This window comes from Anguilla rostrata, chromosome 8 (genome assembly GCF_018555375.3).
Source record: "Anguilla rostrata isolate EN2019 chromosome 8, ASM1855537v3, whole genome shotgun sequence".
NCBI classification, from domain to species: domain Eukaryota; kingdom Metazoa; phylum Chordata; class Actinopteri; order Anguilliformes; family Anguillidae; genus Anguilla; species Anguilla rostrata.
Genome location: NC_057940.1, coordinates 4,700,599 through 4,726,039, shown reverse-complemented (window position 1 = coordinate 4,726,039; position 25,441 = coordinate 4,700,599). Strand labels below are relative to the sequence as shown.

The 25,441-nt window shown below is 48.6% G+C and overlaps 2 protein-coding genes across 2 annotated transcripts; both read right to left on the bottom strand.

Annotated features, from left to right (window-relative positions):
• Positions 1–954: 954 nt before the first annotated feature.
• copa (COPI coat complex subunit alpha) lies at positions 955–17,269 on the bottom strand. Its single transcript, XM_064345981.1, has 29 exons — positions 17,023–17,269; positions 16,290–16,403; positions 15,899–15,972; positions 15,501–15,581; positions 15,186–15,262; positions 14,952–15,061; positions 11,734–11,843; positions 11,471–11,570; positions 10,668–10,885; positions 10,071–10,222; positions 9,808–9,874; positions 9,612–9,687; positions 9,333–9,415; positions 8,675–8,900; positions 7,881–8,019; positions 7,049–7,211; positions 6,805–6,951; positions 6,136–6,325; positions 5,480–5,575; positions 4,870–4,958; positions 4,660–4,783; positions 4,250–4,339; positions 4,000–4,100; positions 3,677–3,823; positions 3,232–3,555; positions 2,316–2,426; positions 1,818–1,979; positions 1,486–1,680; positions 955–1,299 (listed from the first exon to the last, which is right to left on the bottom strand). Exons 1-29 carry the CDS (start codon positions 17,060–17,062, stop codon positions 1,240–1,242), a joined length of 3,666 nt encoding a protein of 1,221 aa, XP_064202051.1. The 5' UTR covers positions 17,063–17,269; the 3' UTR covers positions 955–1,239.
• A 1,578-nt stretch (positions 17,270–18,847) lies between these two features.
• Positions 18,848–23,872, bottom strand: pex19 (peroxisomal biogenesis factor 19). Its single transcript, XM_064345984.1, has 8 exons — positions 23,731–23,872; positions 23,108–23,190; positions 22,782–22,944; positions 22,264–22,349; positions 21,271–21,444; positions 20,428–20,601; positions 19,706–19,750; positions 18,848–19,606 (listed from the first exon to the last, which is right to left on the bottom strand). Exons 1-8 carry the CDS (start codon positions 23,792–23,794, stop codon positions 19,520–19,522), a joined length of 876 nt encoding a protein of 291 aa, XP_064202054.1. The 5' UTR covers positions 23,795–23,872; the 3' UTR covers positions 18,848–19,519.
• Between the last annotated feature and the right edge of the window lie 1,569 nt (positions 23,873–25,441).

The window sequence follows — 25,441 nt, the reverse complement described above, 5'->3', positions numbered from 1 at the left end:
ATAATACGTTGTATGCAGATAGCCTATTTTTTCTTCCGAAATGGTGTTCGGAAGATATTACCGGCAAAATTGATAAATAAAACTGGCAAGTAACGCCATCATATGTTAAGTTTTAATGAATAGCAGTTCATGAAATTGAGATTTATGGGGAAAGTTGCTGTTGAAATGTCAGAAACGTAAGGGATTTGTTCTCTGGACTACCATAACAACTTGCACGTAGCTCATGTTCGGTAGCTAGCTAGTTAGCCAACTTTAGTGTAGCCTATGGGAAGTTTTAAAACTAAGAGAACGTGTACATTAATAATATAATGTATAGCCGTGGGGTGGCTAATTGTAACTACAACTGCAGTAATGCTAACCTAATTTTATCGTAAATGTTTCAAACACGTTTTGAACTTATGTGGTAGAACCATAAGAAATTCGAATAGCCTTTGAAAGCGACAAATTTAAAATGTAATTCACGGGAGTCTCCCGGATTTCTACATCAGCTTCGATATCAACAAGAGGTTAGAAATCCCCCGCAAACCATCATCTCAAAGCATCTCTACCACAGTCGGAAGTGTGTGCGTTTTTTTTTAAACCCGTTCTCGTTTCCTCATGAAACTCGCACGATCCCGTTCGTCGTGAACAAACCGCAAGTTGCGAGGGAATGCCCCGTCGACGATCGCCCCACATACCAACTCTTTTAAATCTAGTGTCAGTCCCCCGAAAATAAATATAGCAAAGGTGTAATGCTTGTAAGGACAAGTTAAGTTTGATTCCCAGGTGTGCACTGCCCTTGTACTCTTCAGCAAGATACTTAACCAGAATAAATGAAAGTAAGCAATTTAGATTGCAGAGGATAAGATCTTGATCTTGATATTCTGGTTTTAGGGACAATTTAATCCCCACAGGGATGAATGGTGGATGGTGGGCTAGAACAAGCCCCGTGAAATGCACTGGAGACATGAGAGCTAGGACAGTGAAGCTTTTATTTAATTTCTCAGCAGTAATACAGGGAAAGCGAGTGCTGCAGGTACATCAATTAGCAAAGGCATTTTAAACAGATTCAACAGGTGGTCGTACATTTACACAGGAGCGAAGAGAGGCATTGTGGGAAAGAGAGACACCGGATGACTGGAAATGGGTCAAAGTTCCAGCCGGGAACATTTCGTTATGTTAGATTCTACAAGAGATACAGGAGTACGTTTGTAATTTTCCATAACTTCCTCCTTCCTGGTCCTCTGCTCGCTCTCCTCACTAACGGAACTGGAGAGGGCTGACACGCAGGCCAATCACATCCTTCCCAATCTCCGTGACCTGGGGGGAGGGAGAGAGAGAGAGAGGAGAGAGAGAGAGAGAGAGGACAAAGAGAGCAAAATAAGTTGGTCTTGCGAGGCCACATGCTATCCAGTGTGTAACAAAAGTCTGGTCGCTATGCTACGGGTGTGTAATGGAAGTCTTGTTGCTACGGGACAGGAGTGTAACGGACGGCTGGGCACTCACCTGGGTGACGCGGCACACCTGGCCTTTGTAGGTGGGGCAGTAGCAGGCCCCTGACAGAGGGCACTTCTCTACCGGCCGGCCGCGGTACAGGGGGGTGAAGGAGGCGGCGCACAGGTCAAAGGGATTGTGGGGGTCGTAGTTCAGCTGGTGGGCATCGGTTGGAGTCTTCTCGCACGCTGCCAGAATTTTTCGTGTCTGGGAGAGAGAGAGCGAGAAGGGGAGAGGGAGAGAGAGAGGGGAGCGGATGTGAAGGGAGGACAGGACTGAATGGAATAAGGGGGAAAAGGTTTTAGCGGTATTTCCGCTGCGTTCCTTGTTTTCCGCTGCGTTACCTGCTGTGCCACCTCGGGCTTGGGCCCCAGCTCCAGAAGGCGTCGGGCGAAGCCGGCGGCGGTTTTGAAGTTGCGCAGCTTGAAGAAGAGGTTGAGCGCCGTGCGCAGCACCAGCACCATGTGCACCGGCTGCAGGCTGCAGTGCGTGAAGTAGGCCGCCATCTGAGCAGAGAGAACAGGCACACACACGCACACACACTTACTGTCTGTATCAGGGCAGAGAACACACACTGACTCTTTTGGAGCACAGAGAACACAGACACTGATCATCTGGTTTCACAGCACAAACACTCCCTGACTGTCTGTTTTCTTAAAAGCACACATCAGAGCACAAACATTTGCCCGGTTCAGAGCACAGAGCGAACTGCAATCAGAAAAGCATCAACTCTGTTTCTGGAGTATTGTACATGGCTGTTAAAAGCTGATTTTGACTTAGAGGGAGAGAAAGTGAAGGAGAAAAGAAAAAGTAAAGAGGCAAAAAAAAAGAGAGATGTGTACCTCACACAGTCTCTTCTGCTGTTCCAGAGTGTCCTTGGGCAGTTTCTTCCTTTCTGTTTCCATGGTGAGACCCACAATATACTCCCTGCAGATCGTTATCAGCTGCTGGGCCTGGAAACAACCAGCACAGTGACATCATTAACATGAGACAGTGACATCATCCACCCGAGCCAAAGATGTCATCCAGACAAGACAGCTACGTGGTCCAACCAAGGCAGAGGTCAAGTTCCACAATGCATAGCGATATACCACCAAGAACAAGCAGAAATTCAGAACATGCCTTTCACTGGAAATACAACTATTGGCGGAGATAGGTCAGCCAGATTAGAAAATTGAACATACTGAACATACATATGGAGAAAAAGGGACGTGGCATGGTGCTGACAGCGGATATTCTGCACTCTACTGCAGCGCTCCTCTTATACTCCAGTTACCCAACCACAACCTCAGAGGGGACAGGAGAGGAGACAGGAGGACAGGAGGACAGGAGGAGAGGGGACAGGAGCAGAGGAGACGGGCGGACAGGAGCAGAGGAGACAGGAGGACAGGAGCAGAGGGGACAGGAGGAGAGGAGACAGGAGGACAGGAGCAGAGGAGACAGGAGGACAGGAGGAGAGGGGACAGGAGCAGAGGAGACAGGCGGACAGGAGCAGAGGGGACAGGAGGACAGGAGGAGAGGGGACAGGAGGAGAGGGGACAGGAGGAGAGGAGACAGGAGGAGAGGGGACAGGAGGAGAGGGGACAGGAGGACAGGAGCAGAGGAGACAGGAGGACAGGAGCAGAGGAGACAGGAGGAGAAGGGACAGGAGGAGAGGAGACAGGAGGAGAGGGGACAGGAGCAGAGGAGACAGGAGGACAGGAGCAGAGGAGACAGGAGGAGAGGAGACAGGAGCTCCACCGCCGTCGCCGCGCTCACCTCGGCGATCTCCTGCTTGTTGTCGACGACGAGCAGCGGCACGGAGAGCAGGATGGCGCGGAAGCGCTCCACGGCGTCCTCGAAGCGCCCGGCGGTGGTCAGCTGGTAGCACTGCTGCAGGCGGGCGATGAGGTCGGAGAGGCGGAGCCCCACGGCGGGCAGGCCCTGCTTGGCCCCGCCCTCCTTCCAGTTCCGCTGCGGGTGGCCGCGCAGGCAGGGCAGGGAGGGCAGGCCCAGGTAGCAGGTGCGCCCCCTGGAGAAGGTCTGCAGGAACAGCGGCTTGTACGCGCCAAACTGCACCACTCCCACCTGATCGTGCAGGAGCTGCACCACACACACACACACCTGTTATAACGCCCACTGTGCCTGTGAGAGAAAGTGAGTATGTCAGTGTGTGTGTGTGTGTGTGTATGCGTGTGTGTGCATACACACAACTTGTGATTACCCTCATTGCCGTCTCGAATGATCCAGCCAGGATGTGATCCACAACCAGCTGTGAGTTGTTGCACCACATCTGGGCGGGACTTATTCCCTTTGTGGGCGGAACGAAGAAGCCATCTTCAGCTCCGCCTCCACCACCAGCTGGCAGCTCCTATTGGTGGAGAGGAGGGGGAACGTATAAGACTGACAGATGAGGTGGGTTGGCCTCATTAAATATTACCCGAATGGAATTTATGAGTAACTACTACCCCAGTGATTCTGAGATGCAGAATCCTGCATGCCTTGTCATATTAATTATTAAAGGAGTTATGAATATGCATCTCTCACCAGCTCTGGAGGCAGGTCCAAGTCCTCCTCAACCTCCCAGCCTCCTCCCTCCTCTTTGCCTCCTTCATCCACCACTCCATCCTGCGCATCCATGAACCCGTCTGAGAGAGAGTGAGAGAGTATGAGAGAGTGGGAGAGAGAGAGAGACAGAAAGTGACATCAGAATCACAGGATACAGAGAATATTGTGCTCTGTGGATCAGACGGACAGACGGAGACCAGCGGACCAACGGACAGACACATGGACTCACCCTCGTCCAGTTGCAGCTCAGCATCCTCCCCCCAGCCCTCCCCTCCAGGAGCGTCCATGTCCAAATCTGCAGCCATCTGCCCGGCTTTACCTGCACACGAACACACCTGGTTACACACCTGCAGCTTTACCTGCACACAGACACACCTGGTTACACACCTGCAGCTTTACCTGCACACAGACACACCTGGTTACACACCTGCAGCTTTACCTGCACACAGACACACCTGCAGCTTTACCTGCACACGAACACACCTGGTTACACACCTGCAGCTTTACCTGCACACAGACTCTGCAGTTACACAGCTTGCCCTGATAGCTGACAGGGGTGGGATTAGGGATTATGGGAAAGAGGCGGGGTTTAGAGAGATGGGGGGGGGGGGGGGCGGGGTTAGGGGGTGTGAGTCTCACCCTTCGCAGCTATGGCTCCCTCGAAGAAGCCCTTGGACACGGTGAGCAGGGGCCAGTTCGTGTCCAGGGGGTTGATGGGAGGCGGCGGCTGCAGCAGCTGGGCGTCGGGGTCGATGTCCGGCACCTGACGAAGAGCAGCGGTCACGCAAATGAGCCACGCGGTCCGACCAATTGCGCGGGGCGTGCCGCCGGCGCAGCGATCCGACTCACCGTCTCTTTCTCGGGGTCGAAGGTCTCCTTCAGGGCCTCCGCCTCTTCGTCCATCCCGTGAGTGGCAGCAGTCAGATACGCCAGGGACTCTGCGCGGCGCACACAGACACACACACTTCAGAGGGGGCGGGGTTACTGTAGACGTGGCAAGGCTACTGGCATTCCTAACTCTTGCACTAAAGCTGCAGGATATCTATGGTTTCCAGGAAGACCACATTTGAAATGGTTTTTACTTTCCTGTTCTTGGAAATGGTTATAGACGTACGTTATATGCATTTAGAATTGGTACAAGGTTACCGCGGTAACCTTGCACTAGTGCTGTAGTGGTGTTGCAGCTTTACTCGCTGGTCTGGGGATGCTATTGGCCACTGCCACTATTGTTTTTTTTTTTTTTAATCACGCAAATGCACTAGTTTATCCTTTATTGTAAGTCGCTCTGGATAAGTAATTATACAGCGGGGATGGGGCAGCAGTAAGGGGATGAAGCAGAGGTCGGGTCAAAAGAAGAGAGATGGAAAAGTGGGAGGAGGGATGGAGAGGGAGGAGAGAAAAGGATAAAGGGATGAAGGAAGAGAGGGATGAAAGACAGGGAGCGAGGAGAGATGCTCACTCTGGCCGCAGCTCTTGAGAATTCGGACTCTCTCGCTGACGTCCCCCAGGTACAGAGCACCCTGATAGTGCCCGCTCATATCCTTCCTGATCTCCGCTGCAAAACGCACACACTGCCGTTACACACACAGACACACACACTGCCGTTACACACACACACACTGCTGTTACAAACACGCACACACTGCCGTTACACACACACACACACACTGCTGTTACACACACAGACACACACACACTGCTGTTACACACACACACACTGCCGTTACAAACACACACACACTGCCGTTACAAACACGCGCACACACACGCACACACTGCTGTTACACACAGACACACTGCTGTTACACACACAGACACACACACTGCCGTTACAAACACACACGCACACAGCAGACAGGTACACACGCACACAGACACGCATGCACGCGCACACACAGCAGACAGATACACACACACACAGCACAGATACACACACACAGCAGGCAGACAGACACACACACACACAGCAGACAGGCACAGATACACACACAGGCACAGATACACACACACGCACAGCAGACAGGTACACACGCACACAGACACGCACGCACACACACACGCACAGCAGACAGACACACACACGCACTCAGCAAACAGATACACACATATACACACCTATTTTCATCATCTTGCGCAGCTTGGCCAGGTTGCCGGTGATGAGGTACAGGAAGGTGAGTTTGTCAAAGTTCTTGGTTCTCTGGTAGCACATCTCCACCACCTGGTGGTGACCCTGCAGCAGTGCAGCCTCTCCCAGCCGCTCCCAGCAGCCTCTCTCATCCAGGGCCTTTGCTGCCTCCAGCGCCACCTACAGGCAAAGAGGACACTTCACGCTCACATTTACACTTCAGCCATTTAACACACAAATACACATCCTATGCACAGATTATGTTCTTCACATACAATCCATTGATGCAGCAGGATATTTACTGAATGGATTCAGGGTAAGCATCTTGCAACAACAGCAGTGCCTCACTTGAGAATCAAATCTATAGCCTTAGAGTTACAATCCCAGTTACCTAATCATTATGTTACACTGACCCTGTAAGTATAAAAACCACACACACACACACACACACACACACACAGCTTGATGCAGACACACACACACACCTCGATGCAGACACACACACGGCTTGATGCAGACACACACACACACACCTCGATGCAGACACACACACACACCTCGATGCAGACACACACACGGCTTGATGCAGACACACACACACACACCTCGATGCAGACACACACACACCTCGATACAGACACACACACACACACACACACCTCGATGTTGCCGCACTCCAGAGCCAGGCTGAAGCGGGTCTTCTCATCTTTGACGAAGTGCAGTGCCACCTCGGGGTAGCCCTTCTTCTGCAGGTAGGCGATGATGGACTGGCCCACCAGCTTGGCGTTTCGCACCATGTGCAGCACCTGGAGGGCAGGGTCGGAGGTCACGGGTCAGAGGTCAGAGGTCGCTCACACACCCGGGGTTTGGGGGGGGCAGACCGAGCTCACGGGGGGGCCTCACCTCCTCGTACTTGCGGTTGACCAGGGCCAGTTTGAAGCGGTACTCCGTGGGGTCGATCGTCAGCACGCGTGGACGGCACTCTCGGTCCAGGCAGTACACACTGTTCCCCCGAACCCGCGTCACGTAGATGGGCAGGTCCAGTGTCCGGATTATACCATGATCTCTGCGCGAGGGTGGGCAAAGAGTTACACCAAGAGCTCAACAGGAGGGGGGCTACAGGATTAAACCATGAGCTCTGCTTGGGGGGAGAACTTGGTCATGGTTGGATGTGGTGTAGATATTTACCCGGAGGTGAGGGCATATTTGATGTGGTTGGATGTGGTGTAGATATTTACCCGGAGTTGAGGGCGTATTTGATGTGGTTGGATGTGGTGTAGATATTTACCAGGAGGTGAGGGCGTATTTGATGTGGTTGGAGGTGGTGTAGATATTTACCCGGAGGTGAGGGCATATTTGATGTGGTTGGAGGTGGTGTAGATATTTACCCGGAGGTGAGGGCATATTTGATGTGGTTGGAGGTGGTGTAGATATTTACCCGGAGGTGAGGGCATATTTGATGTGGTTGGAGGTGGTGTAGATATTTACCCGGAGGTGAGGGCGTATTTGATGTGGTTGGAGGTGGTGTAGATATTTACCCGGAGGTGAGGGCGTATTTGATGTGGTTGGAGGTGGTGTAGATATTTACCCGGAGGTGAGGGCGTATTTGATGTGGTTGGAGGTGGTGTAGATATTTACCCGGAGGTGAGGGCGTATTTGATGTGGTTGGAGGTGGTGTAGATATTTACCCGGAGGTGAGGGTGTATTTGATGTGGTTGGACGTGTAGATATTTACCCAGAGGTGAGGGCGTATTTGATGTGGTTGGAGGTGGTGTAGATGAAGACTCCGCTCTCGTCCCAGGCCCCACTCTTGACCCGGATGTTCTCGTGGATGTTGCACAGACTCTCCAACTTCCTGTTGCAGATCATGATGGCTGCAGAGGGGGTGATAGACTCAGTGAGGGAGAGATGTAGGAGAGTACAGTATCTCACATACACACACACACGTGCGCACATGCATGCAGGCAGACACACACACACATTACATTACATTACAGGCATTTAGCAGACGCTCTTATCCAGAGCGACTTACACAACTTTTACATAGCATTTTTACATTGTATCCATTTATACAGCTGGATATACACTGAAGAAATTACGGTTAAGTACCTTGCTCAAGGGTACAACGGCAGTGTCCTACCGGGGAATCGAACCTGCGACCTTTCGGTTACAAGCCCAGTTCCTTACCCACTGTGCTACACTCCGACTGTCTGTGCTACACTGTGCTACACTCCGACACACACACACAGACAGGCAGATAGACAGAAGAGACAGACACACACACACACACACACACACACACAAGAGACAGACAAACAGGCACAGAGAGGCAGACAGACACACAGACAGACGCACACACACACAAGCACAGACAGACAGAGACACACACACACACAGTTAAACAGACAGGATCAGACACACAATGACACACACACAGACAGAAAGATAGAGAGACAGATAGAAGAGACAAACACAAATAGACAGACATTTAAATTGACAGGATCAGACACGCGCGCTGGGCTGCAGTACCGTGTTTGGCCAGCAGGGCCACGTGGCTGGTGTCGGAGGACCACACCACGTATTTGACCTTGGAGATTTTGACGGTGGCGAGGGAGCGCTTCTGCTGCACGTCGAAGAGCGTGACCCCGTCGGCGTCCCGCAGCAGCAGGGAGCCCGTCCCGGCGTAGAAGATCTCCTCGCAGCTCGGCACCGACACCTTCTTCACGATCTCGTTCTTCAGGTTTTTAATCAGCAGCTGGAGAGGAAGAACCGCCATCATCACCCTCACCGTCACCACGAGCACGATCCGTAAATTTATATGACGCGCACATACGCGCAAATACACACACGCGCAAATACACTTTGGCTAGGTCTCACTTGTAGAATAGGTTTCAATCGCAATGTGACTTACTAGTCAAATGAAGGTTTAATATGCATACATGCTCACACACACACAGACATACACAAATACACACACACTGACACACACACAGGCACACACACACTGACACACACACACACACACACACACGTACACAAATACACACACTGACACACACACAGGCACACTGACACACACAAAACACACCACCACTGCACACAGCACACGCACACACACACACACACTGCACACACACAGGAACACATACACACAAATACACACGCACACTGACACACACACACGTACAGAGTGCATGCGGTCCAGCACAGCGAAGCGGTTCCTTGCGACCCAGACGGCAGTCAGACCGGAGGAGCGCTTTCCTTCAGGAGCTGCAGAGACAGACCACGACCGTGAGCTCAGACCAGCAGCAGAGAGAGCACACCTTCACAACTAGGGTTAGGGCGTGGAGTAGGAAGGCTTTACCCATACATTCAAACATAAATACAGGACTTTAAACTGACTTTCAAACTGCAATATGGAGGGCAGGGGACAGAGAGAGAGAGAGAGAAAGAGAGAGAGAATTACCATCAGGATTCTGGGAGTCGCTGTCTCGGGGGATTGTATAGAGGTCATAGGTGCTGTTCTCCAGGTTTGTCGCCCTCTGCAGGAGAAGACGCGTTACAGCACACAGATACTGCATGAACCAAGAGCAATGTGCACATTCTCGTACGTGAATATGAGAGTGTGTGTGTGTGTGTGTGTGTGTGTGGGAAAGACTTACAGTGCAGAGCAGGACTGCATTCTCTGCTGGGTTGTAAGACATGCTGAACACTGGGAATTTAGATCCGCTAGAAGACAAAACACACATCTTTAACACCCTCTAACCCTAACACCCTACAACTCACTCCTGACACATACACACATGCAGACGCACACACACACACTCACTCACCCCCCCCCGCCCCCACACACACAAATGTACCCACACACACACACACACACAAATGTACCCACACACACATCCAGACACACACACACACACACCTGCGCAGCTGCATGACGGCCGTGTCCTTGCTGCTGTGGAAGTCGAGCTGGCGCAGGAAGCGCTCTTTGACGTAGTAGAGCATGTTCCCGTAGACAGCGTAGGCCGGGCGCTCGCGCTCCAGCTTAAACACCAGCATGCCACTGTCATGCCCGGGGGGGGGGGGGAGGGGGGGGGGGGGGAAGGAGGAGGGGAGAGGGGGAGGGGGGAGAGGGGGAGGGGGTAGGGGGAAGGGAGGGGAGGGGGGAGGGGGGGGAGAGGGAGGAGGAGGGGGGAGGAGAGGAGAGTGGAGGGGAGAGAGAGAGAGTGATTTATTTAAAACATCTATATTCAACAGCCAGCTTCCATTCAGAACTAAGCCGCTTTCTTTCACCAATAAGCAGTAGTATCAACCCCCGAGTATCTTCTTTCTCTTAATGTTTTAAAAAGACTGCCAAAGCAAAACATTCAAACTTGAAATGTTGAGGGGTGAATGAATGAGAGGGAGGGATGGGGGGGGGGGGTGGAGGTACAGACAGGCAGACAGGATAGCCCGTGTGTGCGTGCGGCTAACTGCAGCACACGGGGACACGCTGAGCCGCCTTCCCAGGTGTGGTACCTGCAGCAAACAGGTTGAGGTTGGGGTGCGCCCCCAGCACCCAGAAGCGGTCGTGGTCGCGGCGGAAGGTCTGAACCCCTGTGCGTTTGGACATGTCCCACACGCGGATGCTCTTGTCCTCCGAGTTGGACAGGATCAGCTCCTGGCGCGGGTGGAACACGGCGCAGGACACGTTGTTGTAGTGCCCCCTACAGGTGTCCAGCTCCCACGCCTTGGACTCTACAGACAGAGAGGGGGAGAGAGAGAGGGAGGGAGAGAGAAATAAAACCAGACGTCAGGGTGGGAGAGGACACTAAACCCAGGGTTTTAAACAGGGGGTCCACGAACCCCTGGGACTCCCTGAACGTACCGCACAGGGTCCCCAGGCCAGACTTCCTATCCAATAACTGCATGTAGTTTTGGGAATTAAAAAAAATATATAATCATTTTTAACTTATGATGGGGCTCCCCACGATGCCTTCCAGCCTGAGTGGGGGTCCCTGGATCAAAGCCAGCTGAAAACCCTGAACACCACACAGGCAGTCTAAAATTCAGCCCGTCAGGAAGAGACGATTGGTCGAGAGTGCAGAGACAAATGATTGGCTGAGAGAGCAGAGAGGGAAAGATGACTGGTCGAGTGTGCAGAGAGAGATGATTGGCTGAGAGTGGCGAGAGCAGAGAGAGAGAGAGATGATTGACTGAGAGTGCAGAGAGAGAAAGATGATTGGTCGAGAGTGCAGAGAGATGATTGGCTGAGAGAGCTGAGAGCAGAGAGATGATTGGCTCAGAGAGCAGAGAGATGGTTGGCTGAGAGTGCAGACTCACCGTTCATCCTCCAGATCTTGACCTGTCGGTCGTCGGCTCCAGACACGATGAGAGGCATGCTGGGATGGAAGGCGGCCCAGTTCACCCCGCGGTCGTGACCCTGAGGGGGGGAGGGGGGAGTCACACGGGGGGGTCACCACCCGCTGTTTTCGCCTTTCACCCAGCATTACCGCCTCACCATCCCCCAGTTAGGTAATGATTATTTCAGTAGGAGAAAAACTCAGAGTTATCCTCCCCAGCGCGTCTCTCTCTCTCTCTCTCACCTCCAGCACGTGCTTCACCACGGCGTCCGAAGCCCCAAACAAGTCCACTCCCGAGATTCCCCGCACTTCCGTTTCCATGGTGCCCGGGGACAGGTTTTTCTTCCGCAAACCTGAAACCAAGAGTCACCAGCACACCGCAGAGGGGGAACCAAATACACGTTACACATACACACGTTCAGCAGAGGGGGAACCTAATACACGTTACACATACACACAAGCTGCAGAGGGGGAACCTAATACACGTTACACATACACATGAGCAGCAGAGGGGGAACCAGATACACGTTACACATACACACGTTCAGCAGAGGGGGAACCAAATACATGTTACACATACACACGTTCAGCAGAGAGGGAACCAAACACATTACACAAAGTCCACTTGGTCAGAAAGGAATATATTCTGAAATCACACACACACACAATGTTCACTTCTTGCTCCTGACCTGAATCCAGACATCAGCCTCATTCACCTCATCCCCACTCATACCTATCACACACACTCGCAGTAGGATGGTCAAGTTACAGGAAGTCACCGAGTTATCGGGTCACAGGAACACCAAATGATCCGATTACAGGAAATCATTGAATGATCAAGGCACAGGAAGTCACAGTGTGATCAGGGTACAGGAAGTGTGATCAGGTTACAGGAAGTCACCGAGTGATCGGGTCACAGGAAGTCGGTGAATGATCGGGTCACAGGAAGTCGGCGAATGATCGGGTCACAGGAAGTCGGCGAATGATTGGGTCACAGGAAGTGTGGGTGATCAGGACACAGAAATCAGAATCGCACTCGTGACACAATCAGAGAGAGAACAGGGTGTGCACCCGCGCGTCAGGACGGCGTAGAGCTGGGCGATACACCACAACGACGATCATCAAGTGCAGCAACGTGTGGAGTCGCCACCGTGTGGCGGATTACCCTTCTTTTCATCATTTCCTCTTTAATTATACCTGATGTGCCAGTAAACAACCACGCTTCATAGGCTGTGTGAAACACATCAGAAAAAACATCACCACTGTTAACCACTGGAAGATCATAAGGCAGCCAATAAGCAGCAAGGCCTTGCAGCTTCCATGTGACTGGCAAAAACACATCACATGATCACATGGAAGCTGTACGACCTTGCTGCTGATTCGCTGTCTTATCAACACGCTAGCACATAACAGGGGTCACATTTTCTTTCTCGCATTTCACACAGCCTCTTTAGTTTGATTATTTACTAACCGCTTCAGGTGTAACTGAAAAGAAAGCTAATACGCCACACGGTGGTCATGACTGTTACTGCGTTTGGTAATTGTTGTTGTGATATATCGCCCAGCCCAAGCACAGTGTGCACACCAAGCGCTCGGCAACCTGTGTGCAGGTGAGGATGTCACTAGAGGAGCATGGGAACAGGGAGGAAGTGGGGTGGGGGATGGGGGGATGGCGGGATGGCTGGGTGGGGTGGGGGTGGGCGGGGGTAGGGGGAGTGACCAGTTCTGATGGGGGACTGAGAGACAGGAATGAGTATTTGGAAGAGACCATGCGTGTGCTAGGTCACAGGGGTGAGTATTTGGAAGAGTCCATGCATGTGATAAACTGAGGGGGGGAGGGGGGGGTGAGTATTTGGGACAGTCCATGTGTTTGCTAAGCCAAGGGGGGTGAGTATTTGGAAGAGTCCATCTGCGCTAAGTTGGGGGCGGGGGGGGGAGTATTTGGGAGAGTTCATGCGTGTGCTACGTGACAGGGGTGAGTATTTGGAAGAGTCCATGTGTGCGCTAAACCGAGGGGGGTGAGTATTTGGAAGAGTCCATGTGTGCACTATGTGACAGGGGTAAGTATTCGGGACAGCCCATTCAAGTCCTGAGTGAAAGCAGTGTTTGGCCCATTCCTAGGCTAAGAGACAGTGATGAGTATTTTCGGGGAGCTCATGTTGGCATTAGACGTCTCTACCCTGCTGTTACCACACATGGCCTCCTGTGAGCTCAGGCCTACTGATCAGAATGGGCGTGAGGAAAATCGATTACTGATTAAGTGATGAACGTTAGAGATATTCATTTTTAGTTAGTGTGTGATAGAAAAATTAATTCATAATCTCTGCAAGAGGTTGGGGATATTAATTGCTGATCAGCATGTAAGAGGGTTTCTGATAATGGTGAGGGAAGTCAACCTATGAATATAATGCCAGAGACACTGATCAGTGAACATAATGCACACTGACATCAAGGTCCAAGCCATCCCTGACACTGAACACACTTGGGGACCTTTGTTGCATGTTTAACTGTGAGAAGTCTTTAATTCTTAAGGAATTAAAATGTGAGTGTGCACGTTTGCATGTGACCACTGTTAAACATACAACAGTGAGCCCCAAGGGCATCCAGTGGTTATAAGGGCCAAGGCTCTTTGTTGCAAGTTTAACTACAGTCTCAAATAAATACTTGAAATTTGTGTGTGTGAGTGTGTGCATGTGCATGCAGTGTCAGTGAATATACAGACCGTTGCGTTCTGTATTAAGAAACATGCAGAATTGAAATGGATGCTTTTGGAGTTCTCAGACTTAGCGACTGGTTAGCAGAGGTGGAACTGACAGACAGATGGTCAAAGCCAGGAGCAAGGAGTTAGAACATGCAAAAACACACAAAACTCCATCTCCCAGAAACCTTCTGCAGATCCCAATGGTTCTGCACCTCACGGCCTCCACCCTCACTAACACCTCTCTACCTGTGCAACATCTACCCGTGTAAGACTGCCAGATCTACATCACCTGTGTAACACTGCCAGATCTACACTAACTGCGCAACACTGGTAATATCTACACTCACTCTACCTGCGTTACATCTAACTGTGAAAGATCTACACTCTAACCGTCTAACACTAGCAATATTCACACTGTGTAACACTGGTAATATCTACTCTCACTCTACCAGTGTAACACTGCCAGATCTACACTACCTGTGTAACACTGCCTAGATCTACACTGTGTAACACTGGTACTATCTCCACTCTGTAATATCTGAACATTCCCTCCATTTCTCCCTCTCCAGGTTTCCAGGAGTACAGAGTAGAGTCGTGCCCACCATACAGAACCAGACTCTACAGAAGAGGGGGTGCAGGGGATTCCTCAGATCCACCCGCACTCCCTCCAGCCCCCTGTGCCGCCCCACCCCACCCCGCCCGTCTCCCCAGTCATTCCCCCCCCCCCACCCAGGCCCCCCCCAGTCCCACACGCCCTCACCAGAGATATCCCACACCCGCACGGTCTGGTCCAGACTGGCCGACACCACCAGGTCTTCAGAGGGGTGGAACTGGGCACACATCACGTAGTGGTTGTGTCCCGTCAGGACGCTGAGGGAGGGAGAGGCAAACACAGCGTTAACAAGCACGCACCTTAACCAAGCTACAGTACACAAATGGCTTGCAAAAACTGAAATTAGCCCCCCCACCACCTCCTCCTCCCACCCTCACTCACCACACGCAGGTTCTGGACTGCCAGTTCCAGATACGGATGGTCTGATCATCAGACGCACTCAAGATCCAGGGGTACTCCTGAAAAAGACAGATACAGAGACACGAGAAGGAGGGAGAAAGGGAGGAGAGAGAGAGAGTGGCAGAGAGACAGGGGGAGGAGAGAGAGAGAGAGACAGGGGGTAAGACAGAGTGAAAACCTCCAGCTTTATGGAAATGTATATGCAGCAGTCTAGGGACCAGGTGACAGTTGGAATGAATGTCAGTAAAAAGGTGCAGGGCTTAAAGTAGAGTGACAGGAGAATGGGGCGGGACTCACATGGTGGAAGAAAGTGGTGCGGATGTAGTCCAGGTGACCCAGCAGAGTGAAGAGGCAACGCCGCAGTTTGTAGTTCCACACCTGAGAGGAGGGAGAAAATACACCTGTAGCTCACACACAGAACACACACACCGGTACCCCACACACAGAACACACACACTGGTACCCCACACACAGAACACACACGCCGGTACCTTAAACACACAGGACACACACCTGTAGCTTACACACAGGACACACACCTGTAGCTTACACACAGGACACACACCTGTAGCTTACACACAGGGGACACACCTGTAGCTTACACACGGGACACACCTGTAGCTTAAACACAGGTAACACACCTATAGCTTAAACACAGGAGTGCTTGCAGTGCACTATGTACAGTGACGTCTCACCTTGATCTTGTAGTCGTCACCTCCAGAAACAAACAGAGGCTGCTGCTTATGAAAATCAATCCCGCGAACTGGGCCTGAAAAACACCATCACATCTAAAACACCATTTCACCAACACACATCACATCCAAAACCCTATCACAACCAAAAGACCACCACACCAACACACATCACATCCAAAATACATCACATTCAAAACACCATCGCATCAACACGACATACATCAACACACATCACATCCAAAACCTTATCACATCCAAAACACCATCACACCAACACACATCACATCCCAAACACCATCACACAATACGTTGACACACATCACATCCAATGTACATCAGATCAATGTGTGTGTGTGTGAGTAAGCAATGTGACCGTGTGTGCGTGCATTACCATCGTGTTCATCAAACTTGTCGATCAGGGTGCACATGCGGTAGTCCCACAGCTGGATGACTCCATTGTGAAGACTGGCCAGAATCCAGGGCCGTTTGGGGTGGAAACTCAAGCCTGAGTTAGGTAGGGAGTGGAAGAATGAGTGAGAGAAAGAGACAGAGAGAAGAGAGAGCCTTACCCATATTCAAAATTGTAGCCTATTTTTCCATGGTCACCATTAGAATTAATCTAATCAAAATAAATTACAAACATTGAGAGGCATCAATTGTAAAGCGCTTTGGATAAAAGCGCTATATAAATGCAGTCAATTTACCATTTACATTTTTCTCTGACCATTCAGCTTACAGGAGGTAAAATATCCCACAATACCATTCATTCTGTCCTGCCAGCAACAGCAACAAAAAAACAAATATCGTATTTTTGACAAAAAATTAGGCAGTACTTGTCACCAAGACAAACAATTTCTTCTCAACTGATGCGCCTGGCTGTCTGCATTAGAGTACCTAAGGAATTTCACACGGCAGGCTAAGCCAAAAACAAAGTATAGCTATCTAACGTTAGCAAAAATTAAGTATATACATACACAGAATCACAGCAAGCTCAACTGACGTCCGTCGTGCACAAAACGTAATTCAAATACAACGAACAGTCCATAATAGTTATTTTAAATAGTACAGAATGTTATATAATAACTTTAGCGAAGCAGCAAGACAGGAATGATGTTTTACGTTACCTTTGACTCGGGCCGACTTCGTCTCAAATTTAGTCAACATTGTCCCCAGCCAATGAAAAGATGTACTATAACGCTGGTCTCCTAACACGTTATTGTTTTTAAAAAAAATGTTACAGTTTCGTTTTGCGATGTTTTTCTTAAAAGAAGGCCTTTTTATTCCCCTCAGTTCGTAGCTTGACGCGGCAGCACCTCCACTGCCACGGCACTTCCTGGGCCAGTATCCCCGACACGTCACCCACTCCGCAGTACAACAACTTCCTGTCTGGGAACAATAAAGTTTGGATTGACAAAAAACGTCCACGCTGGAAGCAAAGATTCACCGATTTATTAGATGCGCTCCTCCACCGGAACTTTATAAATTCCGCACTCCAACACATCTCTAATATTAACAGGAACTTCTTTAGCCCCAAAGAAGACTACGATATCTCCATCGTACTACGGTCATGGAAGATGACGTATATTCTGGTAGCCATGTTGAGATGGGAAAGTGATGACTTTCCTACATTTTGTTTACCTCTGCAAAACTTGGTAATTCCTGTTGTTGTAAACGATTATATATAAAACACAAGCGGTAGACGGATACATCACCATCCGATACATATTGTGTACACCGCCTCCCCTTCACATTTACCAACATTTTATTGCATTCGTGAAATGCATCCATTTTGGATATTTCTACTATTTAAACGAGTCCGTAGACCCCTTGGCAAGTTGCAGACTCAACTTTTAACAATCAATGTCAGGCACTTTAAAAAATATAAACAGTACTTGGTATAAACGAGAGTATAGTTGTAAAAATTGTATGCTCTCGATTGTAGTTGCAGCTTAGGTTACTTAATGGTCAAAGGATATGTGTTAGCATATCGAGGAAAATTGTGTTGACAGTGTTGACGTAAATACTGACAGGCTTCTCTCATTGCCGACGGACTGGGTATTGTTGAGGGGCTTTGAACACCGTGTGACAGCCAGTAGTTTCAAATCCAAGCCCATTGCGTGTTTAGCACACACACACACAAAACTGTGGTTCTGTTGCCATAAATCTCTTTTGGAATTCCTGCTTCCCGCAGTTGAAACAATACGTAATTAGCAGGAAATTTTAAATTAACCTGAAGCAGAAAAATAAAGTTTTTCTAACCCATGTTTGGGGCTTCATTGTGAGACAATATAAGGTTCTGCTCACGTGTATGAATTCTCCATGTTTATATTAGGTCAGACCTATTTTTTACAGTCTCTGGGTCAGACACAGAGCTTGTGTAAGTGGTGACGGTTTGTGGCCATCACAGTTACTTCCGTGGGAAACCGTTAAAGTAGTCAAACGCGCTGTGCTGTATAGATACGAGGCATGGCCAGCCATGGCGTAGCATGAGATACCTGCTCAGATTAGTCACAACCCAAAAAGGCTGTCACAGTTCCAGTTTTAAAAAATTCTGAATTTCTTCTGTCCATCTAATTTATACATCCTAAATGGTCAAATGTAGGCCCATTACAATCAATTTAACATGGGTCTAATCATCATGTTTAAGCTCTTATACCACATAACTGCATCGTAACCAGAAAACTGCTCTTAGCAAAAACAATTTGGAGAAGCTGTACCAGTTCTTATGCAGTTCTTGAGGTTTGAACTCTTGCAAAGTCGGGTGTAATGGGCCGGTTATGAGAGAGCATCACAGAAACATCCAAACTCAAGACAGTGAATCACAAAAACTATCACATTGGTACACAAACACACTTTGACTTTCTGAATGCGATGGATTTGTGTGTCGTGAGTTTCATTGCTCTGCAACAAGGCTACAAGACACCGCATTACCACAGTACCAGTCACTAATAGTGTTCACCCATTTTATTTGAACAGATTTAACATTATATTTAATATTTACAGAGGATATGTTCAGAATCAGCACTGAAGGGGTGGGTCAGTGGGTTAGAAGTTATTTTATTTTAAAAACCAGATATATGAGCTCTTAACGGAAGCCATCACCGGTGTACCTGTGCATCGCCCTCTCACGCACACACACGCACACATACACACACACGCACTGCACCACAGGCTCTCTCACTCTACACCTTCACACACACCTTCACTCAAGCACACGTCCACAGCAGCGACAGTTGTATCAGAACCACCATCATCCAAGGTTTATCGTGGAGCAGAGAGCACCTCGCCCGTCATAACACACTACCGTTCCTCCCACACAACCCCACCCCAAACACCGCCTTGCCCCAGCCTTAAACGCCACGGTTGACTTTTGTAAATCATGTCTAAAAATCTGATATATGTATATAAACAGTATTGTTTAATAGAAACTGGTGGTGGCCTGGGGAAAGTCCTGCATCGTTTCTCTGGCCAAATCCGAGGCCGGAGTCCACTTGGGGAGGGGGGGGGCGATGGGGGGTAGGGCGGGGTTTCATCACAGGCCCCGCGATGATGTCACTCGATCTCCAGCCGGAACGCGTCTCCCCGAAACTCGCTTGTATCCGACTGGGCCATTTTGGGGAATCACATGATCAGGCACTGCTCCGCTGCTCCTGCCCCAGAGGGTCCCGGGAGATTCAGAGACTCCAGGTCAAAGTTCATGCCGGGAGGCTGAGGACGAAAAGAGAGGGGGAGGGATTTAGATCACAGATTAACTGTCTAACTGGCTGACTGACTGACTGACTGACTGGGTGACTGACATCCACTCACCGCTTCTCCTGCCAGCTCTTTTGGGGGCTGTCCCAAATCCTGCAGCTGTGAAACAAGGAACAGAAGCAAAATTATCTTGAAACCCCCCAATCCTTAAACAGCACATTGTAACAATTTAGCCTGTTTAAACTGTAATTCCATCATGTGCTTAACATTTTAGTGGTATTAAATGTAATTTGATACGTAAAATGCAATTTTGCTTAATGGTTGATTTACTGTCATTGCCTACTTTCATTTAGCTTTCATTTAGCTCCGTTATCGTTTTTATCGCGACAGGCCACTTGTTCACGTTATCACACATTTATGTAGCCTACAGCATGACTCTTTGTGATCTGTCATTGTCATTTAAATACATCAGCGGTACCCTTCTTTCATTCCTTCCTTCCCACCTTAATAATACCCATACATCAACCCTTTTGTGTCATAACTGCTCTCAAATGATTTGTTCAGTCTTGTGGGACTTGCAGTCATACGCAGCACAACCCATTAATTCACATTTATCAGCCCCTTAACCCTTTGAAGACAAGGTTTTTTGGAACGTTTTTTTTTTCCCCAACATTCCAAGTCAGTGTTCTAGAACTCCTTTGCTTTCAATTACCAGCAAGGATTGTTACATCAGCATTAGGACGTTCAGTTCAAGAATACTTCAGCCACATATTTGTGATCTTACACCTTAAAGGATAAAACATTTAAATCACGTCCTTCTCCCTCCACTCTCATACCTGCTGCATGAGCTCCAGGATGCTGTCGAAGTTGCTCTGACCTCCATCCCGTCCGCCCTCCCCCTCTCTCTCAAACTGGCTGCAGATCTCTCCCATGATCTTATGCTGCTGCTCATAGCGATGGTACTGGTCAGGGGGGAGGGACTGACGATTGCAGCTCAGCCAATCAGGGTACTGCATCACAAATGACAGAGAGGAGGCAGGTGACTTTTGAAGTCGGGGCACAGTGCACAGCACTTGCCCAAATCACACACACATAGACAAAAACATGCAAATTTACACAAGCATGCACACACACAAAAATCAACATAAAAATGCATATGCATGCACACACAAATACACTAAAACGAAAAAAAACATGTACATGCATGCACACGTTTGAGCGCTCACATACATACTAGGCATGGAGATTTTCAATTATTTCACAGATCGAGTGATCGCATAATGTGCTCAATTCAAAATCGGTCCCTAACATGGGGAAGAATCTATTTTTAGACTAACCATTTATTGTATAGAATATTTATGCATGCATAACTCACATCTGTCTTAATGCTTGACCAATAAACAGTCAGTGTGACATATGATACAAAGAATTTTATTCATAACTCACTAATGTTGTGCAATGCGCACCAACAAATTTTGACTGGCTGTGACGTATGTATTATTTTTCTGTACACGCCAATCCAATGACCGTTCTAAATTAATGCGCATCCGCCTGGCTCGATAAATAAAGTGGAAATTTGTAAGAGCAAACAAGTTAACAACAATATTGCACACATGCCCACAAATGTACGTGTACACACAGACACACAGAAACACACACTCTCACACAAAAACACAAACCTTGTCCGTGATCTCTTTGAGTGAAGGGTACAGGACTTCTTTAGACAGAAGGTTCTGCATAATGGACTGCATTATGGGTAGGATGTTCCCATCGTCCCCAGCCCCTTCTCCGTTGTCATCCAACCCCAGCCCTTCTAGGGTCTTGGCCAGGTCCTCACCAGCCAATCCTGAGCTCTGATACAGGGGGGTGGAGAAAGGAGGAGAAAGGATGAGTTAGGTCTGCAGCTTATGCAGTACTGTCCCTCCCTCAGACACAGCACAGTTGCCAAGGCGCGGGTGTAGCGGGCGTAGCTCGGCCAGCTAGCCAGCAAGCACAGCCAGGTGCAGTAAAAGTGAAGGCAGTCGTAGCCGGTTACCGTGACAACACTCTGGCGGAGCTACCCTCATGTTCAAAGTAATGACATCGCCCTTAGCTAGGGGTGATTTTTCCTTTGGCTGAATGGTAACCCGTTTTGTCTTTGGAGCCTTTGGAAGAGTGACAGGGCCCGGGTTCAAATCCCATCTCTCGGGCAAATCTATAACTCATTACACATGCTCCCAGCTCCCAGCGACTGATCGCCAAAAAAAGAAGACCACATCTATCGTAATGTCGATACGTTTTCTTCTTCTGCTTTTCCCATGCGTCCGTCTGTATTACCGCATGCCTGTGCATTTCCGTTCTTCTTTTGAGCAATCACGTTTTTCCACAAGAGGGGACGACTCCCACAGTCAATGAACATGAACATGCTCATTCAGTTCTTTTTTAAAACCACATTTCTTCAGATTCCACCCTAAGAAATATTTTTTCACATCCGTCACCTACACCGGTATGTTGATTTGTGTGCACAACTGAAACGGCAATATTTAAGAATGTCAAATCCCACTCAATAGGTTATTGAGCCAGTTCATGAAACGGAGTACCTTTAAAATGTTTAAGATTACAAAATGTGTAATTATTACCATGACTACGAAAATAAAAGAATGCCCTCTGCAATAGGAAGGGGGCGGATCTACCTGTAGGTTGTCAGCATTTTTAGCCAATCCACTGAGAGTTTCTTTCAAACAGGAAGTGAATTCTTGCTGGGAAGCCACATCGGTTCCTGTTTAGTATAGAATACATACATTAAAATATTAACGGTGATGAACTCAGCCAAAGTCTTGAATGCAACATACACTCACATACAGAGTAACGCATGTGCACACATGCACGCTCATGCAAACTCACACACGTTCTCACACATACACATGCACTCACACATATACACGTGCGCAGACACGCGCACACACACACTTGCAAACTCACATACAGAGAGATGCACGTGCACACACATGCACGCACTCACATACACACACATGCACGCACGCACTCACATACACACACATGCACGCACTCACATACACACACATGCACGCACTCACTCACATACACACAGACACACACTCATACATGCGCACACATGCACACACACACACTTACAGGCAGACGCCACATGTGCCGATGCGTGCACGTTCGCCCACTCTCACTCCCTTACCCACTTTCCCCGCCGCCTCCGACAGCTTGTGGAAGTGCTGCAGGAGCTCTGGCTCCTCCTGCGCCAGTTCAGTCATAGCTTTCTCCCATTCGTCCCGGGCCTGGTTACACATCTCCCCCTCGAAGAGCGACTCGAAGAACTTACTGTCCTCCAGCAAAGGCGGCTGCTGGGCACAGACAAAGAGGCACTGACACACTGCTGGAGACAGCAACGGGGGGGGGGGGGGCGCGACTACAGACAGTAAGTCACAGACCGAATCGGGGCCGTTTAGAGGGATGGTAAACCCGAGGTGGGACTTGCGGGAGAGGAAGACGAGCGAAACGCACCTTCTCGCTGGCGGAACTGGTTGGGGTGTCCGTGCTTGGGGGTGGTGGGGCATTGTTCGTCTTGTCAAAGTCATCCAGTGCACCTGTTACAGGGATGAAAGCGAGTTTCAACAGGGATGACAACAACAAAAAATACTAATGATGCTGAATTTACTATACTGTAATGCTACTGCGCTGCACACATATTGGAGGGAGACTATTCGCTTACACAGTAACGCGGAAACATAACATCACCCACGTTCTGTGGGAGGTGCGGAATTTTTTACGTTCTGCGCGAGATGATACAGCTAACTACTTGGCTCCAAACTGCTTGCGCGAAGCATCCACAGGGACTGATAGCGGACATGCTGCGACAGACTGCAACAACATCCCACCACTGCCAAGAGTATTACGAAAAACGAACAAACAAACATGTTAGCTATTGCACAGGGAAATAAATCTAGCTGGTTCGCCTTTGGACCTTGGCAACTAAATCTGCCTGCTTGAGAATATGTCACGGTATAGCTGGCTGACTGCGTCGTTTTTGGGCCTATTCGCTTCGACCGCTAACTAACATAATTTAACGAAGCTCGTGCTCCCATCCAACAGTAAATATTAAACACAAACATTAATTACAAACATACTTTCCAACAACTCCTCCAGTTCGGTGTCAGGATTTCCCGCAGCTTCAGACGATGCTGACGCCATCTTGACTTTACCCCCTGACAGCCGACGCGTTTAATCGACGTAGTTACGGCATTCTGTGGGCGTCCCTGAGACGCGTCCTTCGCCCGTGATGCATTTTGGGTAATGTAGTTATTTATTACCACTGGTACACTTTAAAAAACTCGTCAGAGGTCACCCTTGCTCTTGAAATCATCCACTCTGTCTCTGAGGCTTCAGGTTTACATTTGAACGTAAAGCGTGAATTGATTGAAAGACTGTGCCACATTCGCGATTTCCAACATTCCGATCATAGATGCAGTTACATATTTGGGGATAGAATGCCGAAGATAAAAAACTAAGGGTATAATAAATTTTACAACAATTATATTTCAAAAAACCCCACAAAGAACGCAATTGAGGCGTCTTTCTCTGAAAGGCAGAACTTTAATAACTAAAGCAGAAGGCATTTCTCGGATTACGTATGCTTCTTTCTCACGATACGTAGATAAATACCTTTAAAGATATAGACCAGCTGCTAAAATAAAACACATTACATTTTTTTAAAATCAGTCATTATGAATACCTATGAAAATGTGGGATTTTTTTTATGTATACACTAAATAATACTCTTAAAATAAATTGTATTAAGCAACTTTTTAAATGTACAACAATGTGGAACTGGATAATCCTAATCACATGTTCCTTAAAATAGGAGAATTAAAATTTATTTTAGCTTGCAACAATAATGTTGAAAAAAATGTGATTTGTCATCCTGATTTTAATAAACAGGTGCTTATGGCATGATCAATGAGGTATTAGCATAATTTTTCACCACACCAATATTTTATATGGAACAATAAGGATATACTTTGTGAAAACATTTTTTTCCAGAAAATATTTTCAAAAATATAATTTCAGTGGGTCAGCTTTTCAACATTAGTGGTGTCCTATGTAATTGCCAGGCATTTCTTCTACATGATACCAATAACTCCTAAACCAGTGGTAACCAACCCTGTTCCTGGAGATTTACCATCCTGCAGGTTTTCACTCCAACCAAACAAAGCACACATCTCCTTAGGGATCACCTTGAGCTGCTAATTAGTGGAGTCAAGTGTGCCAAATTATGGTTGAAATGAAAACCTAACTACAGGATAGTAGATCACCAGGTTGGTTGGTTACCCTGTTAGCAATAGTATTTGAATGGACTGCATTTATATCGCTTTTATCCATCTCGTTGGGAGCAATTAGGAGTTAGGTGTCATGCTCAGGGACACTTCTACATGCCCAGGGCAGGGGATCGAACTGCAAACCCTCCGACTCCCAGACAACCGCTCTTACCTCCTGAGCTATGTCGCCCCTGTGTATGATGCAAACCCTTCTGGTGTAATCATGCTCTTTAAAGGTTATACAAACGTTGCTACTTTAGCAGCTCCCCTTGTTGGAATAGCTGACTCGGCAAACAGCATTTTGACTCATCTCTTAAATATTGCAACCTTAGGATTTATAATCTTCCCCAAGAAAATGCGGCCTCTGCTTTGCCTGCAATGGCACTTTGGAATAATTGAGTGACCAATTTATGTTGGAATAAAATATGGACTCTCCTGCAAAAATGTGTTTTAACTAATAAGATTAAAGAGGTTATATTCAACATAATACATTGGTGCTACCCAGTTAGATCTTTTTCAGTTA

What these genes read in the sequence shown, in the direction of transcription:
- copa (XM_064345981.1), bottom strand. Translation starts at nt 17,062, where the DNA reads ATGTTGACTAAATTTGAGACGAAGTCGGCCCGAGTCAAAG. An exon ending in TGCTGGACCGCATGCACTCT is followed by an intron (nt 8,901 to 9,332) that starts GTACGTGTGTGT and finishes CTTCCTCTCCAG; the next exon opens with CTGCTGATTAAAAACCTGAA. An exon ending in TCTCAAGAGCTGCGGCCAGA is followed by an intron (nt 4,959 to 5,479) that starts GTGAGCATCTCT and finishes TGCGCCGCGCAG; the next exon opens with AGTCCCTGGCGTATCTGACT.
- pex19 (XM_064345984.1), bottom strand. Translation starts at nt 23,794, where the DNA reads ATGGCGTCAGCATCGTCTGAAGCTGCGGGAAATCCTGACACCGAACTG. An exon ending in CCAGTTCCGCCAGCGAGAAG is followed by an intron (nt 22,945 to 23,107) that starts GTGCGTTTCGCT and finishes TGTGCCCAGCAG; the next exon opens with CCGCCTTTGCTGGAGGACAG. An exon ending in AAGAGCTGGCAGGAGAAGCG is followed by an intron (nt 19,607 to 19,705) that starts GTGAGTGGATGT and finishes TTTCGTCCTCAG; the next exon opens with CCTCCCGGCATGAACTTTGA.